Consider the following 13,641-nt stretch of genomic DNA (forward strand, 5'->3'; position numbering starts at 1 on the left):
AGCGGTAATAACTCCCTAGGATATTACGAATTATATGACAGAGTGTACACCCACCGTGAGATTTAGAGTAATATATCTCTAGCATATTATGAATAATATCACAGGTTGTACACCCACTGTGATATTAGGAGTAAAATCTCCTTTGGATATTACAAATAATATCACAGGATGTACACCCACTGTGATACTAGGAGTAATATCTCCCTCGGATATTTCGAATAATACCACAGGGTTTACACACATGGTGTTCACCCACTGGGATGTTAGGATAATATCTCCCTTGGATATTACGAATCGTATCAGAGGCTGTACACAGGTGGTGTTCACCCAGCGTGATATTAGGAATAATATCTCCCTCGGATATTAGGAACAGTCTCTCCCTGGGACTCAGCAGAGCGTAACCTCCCAGTGGTAAATAAGCGACCACAGCAAGAGGTAGAGGCGCAGGGACTGAAATGAAGACAAAGATCTGACACCCGAGGGGCCCATGTGCACTCCTGGGATCATACGACCAGAAAACAGGACCCCAGAGGTTTCTTGAGTCTCTGCTTACCAGGGCGGCTGGGTACAGCCCTGCCAGCCCATTGCATAATCTTCTAAGTTCTCCCCACCACCCTCCATTCCAGCAGCGAGGTGCCTGTGACGCGGTCTCCATCCTCTCGCCCTTGACCCGGTGGTCCCCGCGATTGGACCCTTAGGCGGTCACCAGGCCTCCTTGTTACTAACGTGTGCACACCTTTCAGTTCTCTCATCAGGATGAACTCCTGGAAATTGCTGGGTCCAAAGTGTTTGGGAAGTTTGGAGTGATTCTTGTTGCAGGGGGAAGAGGGAACTATGGAGGTGTCACTGAACTTTCAGGGGTTTCGGGATCCCCCAACCCGGTGCCCGTCCCAGCTCCCCGAGCGCCTCTCTTCCCCCTCCCCCACCTCGCCTGTTTTCACCTCCAGTGGCCTCACCCCCGCCGCGCAGCCGGACCTTGCCCGGGGCCTCCCGATCCCAGAGCTCGAATCCCAGCCGGACCAGCCCAGCCTGACCAGCCCAGCCCCGCCTCTTCCCTGGCAGGATCGCGGCCGAGCAGTCTGCCCAGGGACTTAGCGACAGACAGACGCTGGGACCCACGACGACAGAAGGCGCTGATGGCCGCGCCTGCTGAACCCTGCGCGGGGCAGGGGGTGAGTGCCCCCCATCGCGCCCCACTCTCCTTTTCCAGGCTTGATTTGGCTGCAGATCGCTCGGGCTGCGATACTAAGGAGAGGAGAGACCCCCAAATTCCTGGACCCGGGAAGCGAGGAGACTTACTCCGGCCCCCTCACTGCAGCGGGTTGGACTCCTTTCACCAAGCCAGCCCCCCCCCCCCCCCCGACAGCCCAGCTCTGTTTAAGGGGCCACCAGACCTCCCAGCTACTAGGGGCTTTGACCCTTATTTGCATAAAGCTATTGGGTCCCCCAAGCCCTCCTACCCCCAGAGAGCCCTTACCTCTCTGGTTTCTTTTTCCATTGCTCTTAGCAAAGGACTCCAGGGAGTGGAGTTCATGGGGTGGGGGTGGGGGTTGCAAACTGCCAGCATTTCGAGGGCCAGAGAGGTGAAGCAATAAGCTGGTATGAACTGAGGGCTTCCTCTGTGCCTAGCCTTGTGCCCGACCTTGTGCCATGATGCTATGAACTTTGCTGCTATTAATCCATTTAATACAACTCATAGAGGTAGAGTCTCATTATCCCCCTTTTGCAGGGAAGGAAACTGAGACACAGAGAGATTAAAGTTTGCACAGCCAGTGAGTTGTGAAACCAGGAGGAGTAAAAAGACAGTGGAGAGAGAATTGAAGAGGCCACGTCCACTAAACTTCAAATTTCTTCTAGGGTTAGATAGGACCAGCAGACCTGCTGAGATAAAAATATCAGATCAAGCTGGGCCTGTGGCTCTTGCCTGTAATCCCAGTACCTAGGAGGCTGAGGCAGGAGGATTGCTTGAGGCCAGGAGTTCGAGACCAGCGTGGGCAACATAGAGAGACGCCCCCCCCGCCCCCCGGCCCCCGACATCTCTACAAAACACACAAAAAAATTAGCCAGGCCTGGTGAGGTGGCTTATGCCTATAATCCCAGCACTCTGGGAGGCCGAGGTGGGAGGATTGCTTGAGCCCAGGGAATTCGAAGCTTTGGTGAGCTTTGATTGTCCCACTTCAGCCTGAGCAACAGAGTGAGATCCTGTCTCTAAAACATAAATTAATTAACAATAAAAAATAAAAATAAATCATACATCAAGACCACCAGTCAAACAAGGTTTGGGGTCAGATAAGCCTGGGTCAGAGTCAGCTTTGCCACTTCCCATTTGTGTGTCCCTGAGGGAGGCAGTTCCCCGACTGGTGCCTCAGTCTGCTGGTTTCTGAAATGGAGACAGTACTGTCTATGTCCTGGAGGTGTTATAAGGATTAACTGACAGTCCATGCCTAGCAATGATTATGGAGCCCAGGTCTCCTAGACCACATGGCCCAGCTCTCTGGGTTCAAACCCAGCCCTTCCACTCCTCAGCTGGGTAAAGTCAGCCAAGTTACTCAACCTCTCTGGTCCTCAGCTTCTTCATCTGCAAATCAATATAATTGCATCTACCTAGGGTTAATTTCAGGATGAAAGGAGTTGAGAATTAGTAGGTATTCCAAAGAGTACTTGGCACACTTTTGTGTAAATGTTAAAGATCCAAAAAGTTGCCTGGCCCCCCGGGCAGGTGAGCTGGGGACCCCTGCCTTGTACCATCCTAAGGGTCCTCTTTGTGTTCCCTCAGGTCTGGAATCAGACAGAGCCTGAACCTGCTGCCACCAGCCTGCTGAGCCTGTGCTTCCTGAGAACAGCAGGGGTCTGGGTGCCCCCCATGTACCTCTGGGTCCTTGGTCCCATCTACCTCCTCTTCATCCACCACCATGGCCGGGGCTACCTCCGGATGTCCCCACTCTTCAAAGCCAAGATGGTAGCTGCCATCCCTGGGAGTCTGGAACCAGGCAATGGTGGGGGGAGGCAGGGGACAGGCTGGAACCTGGTGAAGTCTTAAAGTAGACTCCTCCTATCAGGGTGTAGAAGGGAATCTGTTAATCAAACAGAGCAATATTAGAGAGGCTACAGAGGTCAATTCAGTGGAACACGGTTCTCCCAAACAGATTTTGTAATTCCGAAAATCCCTGCATGCACAAACACACACATACACTCCCATGTTCCTGGACAGTTTATAGCTACCATAACCTGGCATTTTCCAAAACATACCATGTAGACTTTTGGATACACAAGATAATTTTAGGACCACATTAGGATGAACCTTTTAAAAAGTTATGCATTTATTTTTATATTCCCCCACTGGCTGTATTATAGGACAATTTTTATATGTGATATGTATTTACTTTAGTGTGTTAAACAAACACTGGCATTCCAAGTGTGAGCCTTTCTGCTCATCCATCCTCTTCTACTCCATTCTTGTAGGCTTCCAAAGAATATTCTTCTTCAGAGTTCATTCATTCTTCTGCCATTGTGTTCAGTTTTGCATTATCACCCATCACCAACCCAGGGGTTGGCAAACTTAAAGAGCCAAGCGGTACATAGTATTTGAGACTTTGTGAGCCAGATAATCTTCCTTCTGAACACTGAACTCTGCCATTCCAGAATGAACGCAATAGTCACAACCCTAGACAACAGTCATGACTGTGTTACTTTTTTTTTTTTTTTTTTTTGAGATGCAGTTTTGCTCTTGTCACCCAGGCTGGAGTGCAATGGTGCAATCTCGGCTCACTGCAACCTCCGCCTCCTGGGTTCAAGTGGTTCTCCTGTCTCAGCCTCCCAAGTAGCTGGGATTACAGGTGCCCGCCACCGCACCTCGCTATTTTTTTGTATTTTTAGTAGAAACAGGATTTCGCCATGTTGGCCAGGCTGGTCTCCAACTCCTGACCTCAGGTGATCTGCCTGCCTCAGCCTGCCAAAGCACTGGGATGACAGGTGTGAGCCACCACCCCTGGCTGACTGTGTTTCAATAAAACTTTATTTGTAGTCACTGCAATTTGGATTTCGTGTAATTTTCACCTGTCATGACATACGCTTTTTATTTTTCTTTGATGATTGATAGTTTGCCAACTTCTGCTTTAAACTGAGGTTCTTTGAGCAGTTCCTCCAACGTGCCTTAGCTCTGGCCTTCCCTCTGGTGTGTCCACGTTCTCTCATTTTCTTCCTTTCTTTTATTCAATAGAGAAACCAATATATATTAGAGAGACCCTAGAGACTTACTGGCCCAACAGAGAGTTGCTCCTTGATTTCATAGCAGGGATTGAAAAATGACTTGGAGAGAGGATAGTGTTTTACCTGGTGAGTACACTTCATTTCCTGCTGTTTCTTCACACCCAAAGTCATCTCACATGTGCACCACTGGAGCACTTCCTGCATTTTGGAAAACAGTCGGTTGGCTCAAGCCCTTGCTGTGCATTATTTATATGACAGTTACAGGTCAGGACTGATCTGCAATGCCCTTTACACATTGTTCACGTTGGCACATTGCTAACTGGTTCGTTACAGGGCCCCAGCCAGGATGTTGCAGAACCAGCTCCCAGTTGGACATGGGGTCGCCCACCAGTTTGCTGTGACCTCTTATTGCACCCCAAGCTTATCTATGCCTGTATTCTCAGGTGCTTGGATTCGCCCTCATAGTCCTGTGTACCTCCAGTGTGGCTGTCGCTCTTTGGAAAATCCAACAGGGAACGCCTGAGGCCCCAGAATTCCTCATTCATCCTACTGTGTGGCTCACCACGATGGTAATGATGCCTTCAGTCTGGAGCCTGGCTTCCTCCCGGCTGCTGCTTTGCCTGCCACAGTGGAGAACAAGGGGAAGAGAAGAGGCTCCCCTCAGCCTCCCACCCTCCCCTAAGGGGCCTCCCTGACTTTCTTTCCCATCCAGAGCTTCGCAGTGTTCCTGATTCACACGGAGAGGAAAAAGGGAGTCCAGTCATCTGGAGTGCTATTTGGTTACTGGCTTCTCTGCTTTGTCTTGCCAGCTACCAACGCTGCCCAGCAGGCCTCCGGAGCGGTAAGTCAGGGTGTGGGCCATCCCGGGAAACCAAAATGGTGGCTCATGCCTTGGGTCCCTTCCTTCCTCCTCCTGTTTCCACATATGACTTATTCTCTATACAGTGACACACACAAGCCAGTCACTTACCCTCTAGAGACACAAAATCCACTCCCGCACCTGTAAGTACCCATCATCCCATACATTTCTTATCAACACAATTTCCTGTCTTACACACCTACATCACATGTGCCACCTGCATATGATGCACATACTTATAGGCACTGATTCATACATCACACAGCACATACATGCGTGCACACACACACAACCTGGGCACAGACACACCTGTGTGTACACATACCCCTACGTGCACACCTCCCCTCATCTCATGGATTCACCCTCCCCATGTTCCTATGCACCTATATTTACACACTCATTCTGCACACCACTCATATTTCTGTTGCCCAATCTGGGAAGCAGCTTTTTTTTTTTTTTTTTTTTTTTTTGAGAGGCTTGCTCTGTCGCCCAGACTGGAATAAAGTGGCATGATCTTGGCTCACTGCAATTTCTGCCTCTCAGGTTCAAGCAACTCTCCTGCCTCCGCTTCCTGTGTAGCTGGGATTACAGGTGCGTGCCACTACACCTGGCTAATTTTTGTATTTTTAGTGGAGACAAGGTTTCACCATGTTGGCCAGACTGGTCTCGAGCTCCTGACCTCAAGTGATCCGCCCACCTTGGCCTCCCAAAGTGTTGGGATTACAGGCATGAGCCACTGTGTTCGGCCAGAAGCAGCGTTTCTCTATTAGGAGACACGATGGGTCATTTTCTCTGTAAAGAGAAAAACATGTAGCCTAGACCAACTTCTCTCAGCTTCAGCTTTAGTAATGTTGTGGCCAGATAATTCTTTGTTGGGTGGACAGGGCTGTCCTGTTTGCTGTAGGGTGTGAAACAGCATCCCTGGCTTCTGCCCGTAGATGCCAGTAGCATACCATCCAATTGCAGTAAACCAAAATGTCTCCAGATATTACCAAGTGTCCCTGGGGGTGAGGGGGACAAAGTCACCCACCTACTGAGAAGCACTAGCCTTGACAGAGTGCTTAGCCAAGGCTTCTGGGAGAGGGAGTTATCTTAACACCAATGAACAGGCTGCAGCAGGTTTCAGATATTTTACTTCATTATTTTATTTTTGTGGAGACAACATCATGCTTTGTTGCCCAGGCTGATCTTGAACTCCTGGGCTCGAGCAATTCTCTGACCTCAGCCTCCTAAAATGCTGGGATTAGAGGCATGAGCCACCACGTCTGGACTCACAGATCATTTCTTGAGTCCAGTGGTTACTCCATCCTGCCCCTAAAGGAGAAGGTAGAGAAGCATCACCCTGTCCTTAAGGACAGAGTTTTTATTTTTTGTTTGTTCATTCTGAGACAGTCTTGCTCTATTGCCCAGGCTGGAGTGCAGTGGCACGATCTGGGCTCACTACAACCTCCACCTCCCGGGTTCAATCGATTCTCATGCCTCAGCCCCCCAAGTAGGTGGGATTACAGGCATGTGCCACCAAGTCCAGCTAATTTTTGTATTTTTAGTAGAGACAGGGTTTCAACATGTTGGCCAAGCTCGTCTCAAATGCCTGACCTCAAGTGACTCACCCGCCTCGGCCTCCCAAAGTGCTGGGATTACAGGCATGAGCCACAGCGCCTGACCGAGGACAGAGTTTTGAAAAGAGTAACCTTTGTAACTAAGGGGAAATTCCACAGGTTATTCAGTAATTTCTGAAATGCCGGGCTCCCGCAGTTGACATAAGTCAGCTTTTTGGGACACAGCATAGAAACAATAATACTGGGACCATATACACTCTGGGGTTCCAACCATGTGCCAGGCACTGTGGCAGGCACTTACACACCTCTCCTCATTGGATTCTCGCAAGAGTTCACAGAGATGGATTCTTTTTTATTTTTTTAAATAGAAATAGAAACAAAGTCTCATTATGTTCCCAAGGCTGGTCTCAAACTCCTGGGCTCAAGTGATCTTTCCACCTAAGCCTCCCAAAGTGCTGGGATTATAGGCTTGAGCCAATGTGCCCAGCCAATGATGGATTCTAGCCGTCCCATTTTAAAGATAAGGGAGACTAAGGCTAGGAGAAGGGAATGATGGCCTTAGGGCCACAAAGCTTGGGAGTGCAGAGCCCGAGTTCATCTCAGGCAAATTCAGAACAAACTTTCTGAGAGAAACAGTGGGGAAAACAGTGGGAGTTTAGGGAAGATGGGCCATATTGTCAGTGGAATATCCAATTGTCTGCTATCTCCCAAAAAAACAACAAAAAACAAAAAAACCCAAAACGAGAAGAGTATAAAATCCAGTAGAGGAATCGTGATTTAAAACTAGGGCTCTGGTTTAAAGCCATAAAAACGCAGTTTACACTAGCTTAAGGAAAAGGGAAGGTCAGGGGGGTTCATTAGCTCATGCATTTATTAGCTCACACCCATGGGATCTCCCAGGCATGACTGATCCAGGCCTGGGACCAGGTACCATCACCAGATCTCCACTTCTGCCTCTTGGCTCTGCCATGTTAGCTTGATTCTCCAATGAAGTGGCAAGAAGAGCCACCAATACCTTCAGACTTACGTTCTACCACATAGCAAACCCGGCAGAATCTCCCGATGGTTTCAGCTCTCAAGTACCCAGCATGCGGTGCTATGTGCATTCCTAACCCTGCCATGGTAGCCAAAAGACTAGAACGTATTCATTGGCCAGGCCTCAATCACCCACCCGGCCTAGGAGTAGCGTCAGTTCTGCACAAATCACATGCCTGAACACAAGCAAAAAGACTTACGAAGAAAGAAAATCAGTACATGGAAGAGATCTCTGTACTCCCATGATTATTACAGCACTGTTCACAATAAAGAAGATTTGGAAGCAACTTAAGTGTCCATCAACAGATGAATTGATAAAGAAAATGTGGTATATATACACAATGGAGTACTATGCAGCCATAAAAAAGAATGAGGTACTGTCATTTTCAACAACATGGATGTTAAGTGAAATAAGCCAGGCACAGAAAGACAAACTTTACATACTCTCACTTATTTGTGAAAGCTAAAAATTAAAACAATTTAACTCATGAACATACAGAGTAGATGGAAGGTTATTAGAGGCTAGGAAGGACAGTGGGTGGGGGAAATGGGGATGGTTAATGGGTACAAAAAAACAGAAAGAATAATATCTATTTGATAGCACAACAGGGTGACTATAGTCAATAATAATTTAATTGTACATTTTAAAATAACTAAAGGAGGCTGGACACAGTGGCTCACACCTGTAATTCCAGCACTTTGGGAGGCCGAGGCAGGAGGACCATCTGAGGTCAGCAGTTCAAGACCAGCGTGGGCAACATGGTGAAACCTCGTCTCTACTAAAAACACAAAAAAAGTAGCCAGGCATGGTGGCACACACCTGTAATCTCAGATACTCAGGAGGCTGAGGCAGGAGAATCACTTGAACCCAGGAGACGGAGGTTGCAGTGAGCCAAAATCAAGCCACTGCACTCCAGCCTGGGCAACAGAGTGAGTCTCCAACTCAATAATAAACTAAAAAATAAAATAACTAAAAGAGTAAAATGGATCATTTGTAACAGAAAGGATAAATGATTGAGGGGATGGAGACCTCATTTACCTTGATGTGATGATTATGCATGTCTGTATCAAAATATCTCACATCACCCAGAAATATATATATCAGGCCGGGTGCGGTGGCTCATGCCTGTAATCCCAACACTTTGGGAGGCCAAGGCAGGCAGATCACTTTAGGTCAGCAGTTTGAGGCCAGCCTGGCCAACATGGCAAAACCCCATCTCTACTAAAAATACTAAAAAAAATTAGCCAGGCATGGTGGTGGGCACCTGTAATCCCAACTACTCAGGAGGTGGAAGCAGGAGAATCACTTGAACCCAGGAGGCAGAGGTTGCAGGGAGCCGAGATCATGCCACTGCACTCCAGCCTGGGCGACCAAGTGAGACTTTGTCTCAAAAAAAAAAAAAAGAAAGAAAATTAGAACCACTAGGAAAGCCAGGGCTCTGGCTTTCAAATACTCTTGCCCTGGTCCCCAGAGTGGGCACTGACCCCAGATCAGAAAACTTTTCTCTCCTCTGAGCACCCTCCTCTGTCTCCATTCCTTACCTTCTGCTTTCCCTCCCATAGGGCTTCCAGAGCGACCCTGTCCGCCACCTGTCCACCTACCTATGCCTGTCTCTGGTGGTGGCACAGTTTGTGCTGTCCTGCCTGGCAGATCAACCCCCCTTCTTCCCTGAAGACCCCCAGCAGTCTGTAAGTCACCAAGTTCCAACCTCATTCCTGTTCCACTTTGAGGTCTCAGTCTCCCCCAGGTGACCAAAAGTCTTTAATTTTTTATTCATTTAGCCATTCAGCAAAAAGTGTATTGCATTTCTACTCGATGCCACAGTTGGCAGACTTTTTCTATATGGGCCAAGAGAAAATATTTTGGACTCTGTGAGCCATACAGTGATCTCAGTGGGAACTACTGAACTCTGCCATTGAACACAAAAGCAGCAGAATATCAACAGATTGCATGGCTGTGTTGCAATAACACTATTTGCAGAAACAGGCAGTGGGCCAGATTTGGTCATAGTTTGCCAACCCCCTGCTATGCCCTAGCAAGGGCATAAGGATCTATGGTGAACAAGCAGATAGAGTTTCTGTTCTCATGTAGCTACTGGTCAAGCAGGGGAACCAGACGTTGGTCACATAATTAAACAAATATGTTGACAATTGGACGGTCACAGTGGCTCATGCCTGTAATCCCAACACTTTGGGAGGCCGAGGCAGGTGGATCACTTGAGGTTGAGAGTTTAAAGCCAGCCTGGCCAACATGGTAAAGCCTCATCTCTTCTAAAATTACAAAAATGAGCCACGCATGGTGGTGCACGCCTGAAATCCCAGCTACTCGGGAGGTTGAGGCAGGAGAATTGCTTGAATCCAGGATGTGGAGGTTGCAGGGAGCCAAGACTGTGCCATTGCACTCCAGCCTTGGCAACAAGAGCGAAACTCCACCAAAAAAAAAAAAAAAAAAAAAAAGAAGAAGAAGAAGAAGGAAAAAGAAAATTACCTTGGGGTAAGTGCTCCATAGGAGAAGCTCCTGAGAGATTGAGAGATTTACAATAGGTAACACTGAAGCAATCTGTGAAATCAAGAAACAATTCTTTTGAGGAAGAGACTGATCTGACATCATATTAACAGATGTTCAAATGGGGCCGGATGCAGTGGATCATGCCTGTAATCTCAACACTTTGGGAGACCGAGGAAGAAGGATTGTTTGTGCCCAGGTGTTCTAGATCAGACTAGGCAATGTAGTGAGACCCCATCTCTACAAAAAGGTTTTTAAAAATAGCCAAGCGTGGTGGTGCATGCCTGCAGTCCCACTACAGAGTAGCTCTGTGGAGACTGAAGCAGGAGGATTGCTTGAATCCAAGAGATAAAGGCTGCAGTGAGCTATGATTGCACCATTGCACTCCAGCCTGGGTGACAGAGCGAGACCCTGTTTTCAAAAAAAAAAAAAAAAAAATTGCTCGAAGGCTTGAGAATAGTTAAAACTATCCTAGGAATCTTTTTTGTACCTACCAGAGTAGCAACAAAATTTAAAAATTGATAAGCTGTGATGGCAGAAACGTGGTGAAATGGGCACCTTCACGCCTTATTGGTAAAGAGTACAGACTCTTGTAATCTTCCTGGAGCACCTGACAAAAATCGCACGACGGGTCTGTCTTCACAACATTTGCCGAGGGATATTGTCAAGGATCTAATTTCTTCGTTATGCAGTGTCCTCGCTTTTGAGAAGCAAAGCAAGGTTTTGGTTTCAGTATAATCATAGTTTTTCTTCTGAGCCACTGTTAGTTCTTACCTTGTGGACATTGTCAGGCCTGTGGCCCAACCTCTTTTTACGCTGCCTGCTGGGAAGCACCAAGCTCACTGGTGTGCACCTCTGGCAAGGAGACAGGGCACCTCGATGTGTAATTTCAGTACTAAATACACCGTCAGGGCTGGGTGTAGTGGCTCATGCCTGTAATCCCAGCACTTTGGGAGGCCGAGATAGGCAGATCACTTGAGGTTAGGAGTTTGAGACCAGCCTGGCCAACATGGTGAAACCCTGTCTCTACTAAAAATACAAAAAATTAGCTGTGTGTGGTGGCGCACACCTGTCATCCCAGCTCTTTGGGAGGCTGAGGCAGGAGAATCGCTTGAACCCAGGAGGCAGAGTTAGTAGTGAGCCAAGATCACACCACTGTACTCTAGCCTGGGCAAGAGAGCGAAACCCTGTCTCAAAAAAAAAAAAAAAAAAAAAAAAAAATACACAGTTCGTCCTGTCTTCCTACCCTTGCCACATACTTCCCTTCTCCATTTTTGTCTGTTGCAGAACCTCTGTCCAGAGGCTGGGGCATCCTTCCCCTCCAAAGCCATGTTCTGGTGGGTTTCTGGGTAAGTAAAGTCGCAGGGAAGGGTTGGGGTGGTACCTCACCCGCCTGCATTTGCTGCTCTGATTCCCACCCATGGCCCCTTCCCCTATGCTTACAAAGGCCAGCAAGTCTTTCTCCATCCCAGCCTCAGTGCTTTCTTCTTCGTGTTCAGTGTCCACCATCCGCATCCTGTTCCCATTCACTCACTGGAGTGAGATCTGGATTTGAATCCCGGCTTTGCCTGTTAGCAGGCCATGTCACAAAACCCTGGAGTCTCAGTTTTCCCTCTGTAAAATGGGGATGACTCAACCTGCATGAGACGGAAAGTGCTTAGTGCTTGCACGCAGCAGGTGCTTAATAGTAATAGAATTGTCTCCAATACTTGATTTCAGTCATTCCACCAACATTTAATAGGCACCTACTATGTGCTAAGCCCCAGGGGTGAGGAGATAAAGGAGCAAGTGTCTACTTTCTAGAAGTTTCCAGCCAGATTGAGAAAACAGCTGCTTCTCCAGGGCCAGCTCACAAGGCACTTGAGGATGTGCTCCCTCCTGACCACACTGCATTCAGACCTCAGTAGTATCTGACATGTGGATTTGAATCCTGGCCCTACCATTTCCTAGCTGTGTCGCTTTGGACAAGTTACTTAACCTCTCTGTGCCTCAGTCTCCACTCCTTCAAAATGGGATTAATAATAGCACCTAGCTCATAGGGTTGTGAAGCTTAAATACGATAAGGTCTGTAAAGCACTTAGAACAGGGCCTGGCAAATAATGAGTGTAAGTGGTAATTATTTTTTTTTCTTTTGAGATGGAGTTCCGCTCTGGTTGTCCAGGCTGGAGTACAATGGCACGATCTTGGCTCACTGCAACCTCCGCCTCCTGGGTTCAAGCGATTCTCCTGCCTCAGCCTCCCGAGTAGCTGAGATTACAAGCATGCACCACTATGCTCGGCTAATTTTGTATTTTTAGTAGAGACAGTGTTTCTACATGTTGGTCAGGCTGATCTCAAACTCCCGACCTCAGGTGATCTGCCCGCCTCGGCCTCCCAAAGTGCTGGGATTACAGGCGTGACCCACTGTGCCTGGGCTATTTTCTCTTTTTTTTTTTTTTGAGACAGAGTTTCACTCTTGTTGCCCAGGCTGCAGTGCAATGGTGCAATCTCAGCTCACTGCAACCTCCACCTCCCAGGTTCAAGCAATTCTCCTGCCTCAGCCTCCTCAGTAGCTGGGATTACAGGCACCTGCCATCATGCCCAGCTAATTTTTGTAGTTTTTTGTAGAGACTGGGTTTCACCATGTTGGCCAGGCTGGTCTCAAACTCCTGACCCCAAGTAATCTACCCCCTTCAACCTCCCAAAGTGCTGGGATTACAGGCATAAGCCACCGCACCCAGCCTAAATGGCTATTAAATAAATGAAAAATATCAGGCTTTGAATGTGTGGAATTGGTAGAAAGAGCTTAGAGGTTTTCTAAACAGCTCTACTGGGGGGTCCAGCCCCTGCTTCCCAAACTTAAGCATTTATGGACCACTCTTGATGCTTTTTTGTCCTATTGGGGCAAAAACTAAATTGAGTCACTTTTTTTACCCTAATAAACTGTTTTTAAAGAGAAACTCTCTATCACTGCTAAAATAGGAAAACTCTATAGCATCACTTGCCATATAGGAGAACTCCAAAAATAATTTCAGGGAAAATCAAGCCACGTTAATAATTTCTATGTCAGAACAGTTGCTTCCCCAGGTTGGCTCTGCATTAGAAAAGGGAACTTGGTGGCCTGGCGCAGTGGCTCACGCCTATAATCCCAACACCTTGGGAGGCTGAGGCAGGTGGATCACCTGAGGTCAGGAGTTCGAGACCAGCCTGACCAACATGGTGAAACCCCATCTCTACTAAAAATATAAAAATCAGCCAGGTGTGGTGGCGGGAGCCTGTAATCCCAGCCACTCAGGAGGCTGAGGCAGGAGAATCACTTGAACCCAGGAGGTGGAGGTTGCAGTGAGCCGAGATCACACCAATGCACTCCAGCCTGGGCAACAGAGTGAGACTCTATCTAAAAAAATAAAAAGAATAAAAATAAAAAAGAAAAGGGAACTTGGTAAGGCTTAGAGAAGAGTCAGAGACCAGAACCAGGCAAGACCTTCTGGCTG

At 47.8% G+C, this 13,641-nt stretch overlaps 1 protein-coding gene across 2 annotated transcripts in view; it reads left to right on the forward strand.

Annotated features, from left to right (window-relative positions):
* Positions 1-1,051: 1,051 nt before the first annotated feature.
* Positions 1,052-13,641, forward strand: part of ABCC6 (ATP binding cassette subfamily C member 6) — a 74,003-nt gene continuing 61,413 nt past the window's right edge. For both annotated transcript variants that reach the window (XM_054455382.2, XM_063654348.1), the window contains exons 1-6: positions 1,052-1,172; positions 2,777-2,959; positions 4,653-4,778; positions 4,922-5,050; positions 9,226-9,351; positions 11,456-11,517. In XM_054455382.2, coding sequence (XP_054311357.2) covers positions 1,137-1,172; positions 2,777-2,959; positions 4,653-4,778; positions 4,922-5,050; positions 9,226-9,351; positions 11,456-11,517 — 662 coding nt within the window. In that variant the 5' untranslated portion in view covers positions 1,052-1,136. The remainder of the gene's footprint in view (positions 1,173-2,776; positions 2,960-4,652; positions 4,779-4,921; positions 5,051-9,225; positions 9,352-11,455; positions 11,518-13,641) is intronic.

The sequence above is a fragment of the Pongo pygmaeus genome, chromosome 18 (genome assembly GCF_028885625.2).
Source record: "Pongo pygmaeus isolate AG05252 chromosome 18, NHGRI_mPonPyg2-v2.0_pri, whole genome shotgun sequence".
In the NCBI taxonomy this organism is placed as follows: Eukaryota; Metazoa; Chordata; class Mammalia; order Primates; family Hominidae; genus Pongo; species Pongo pygmaeus.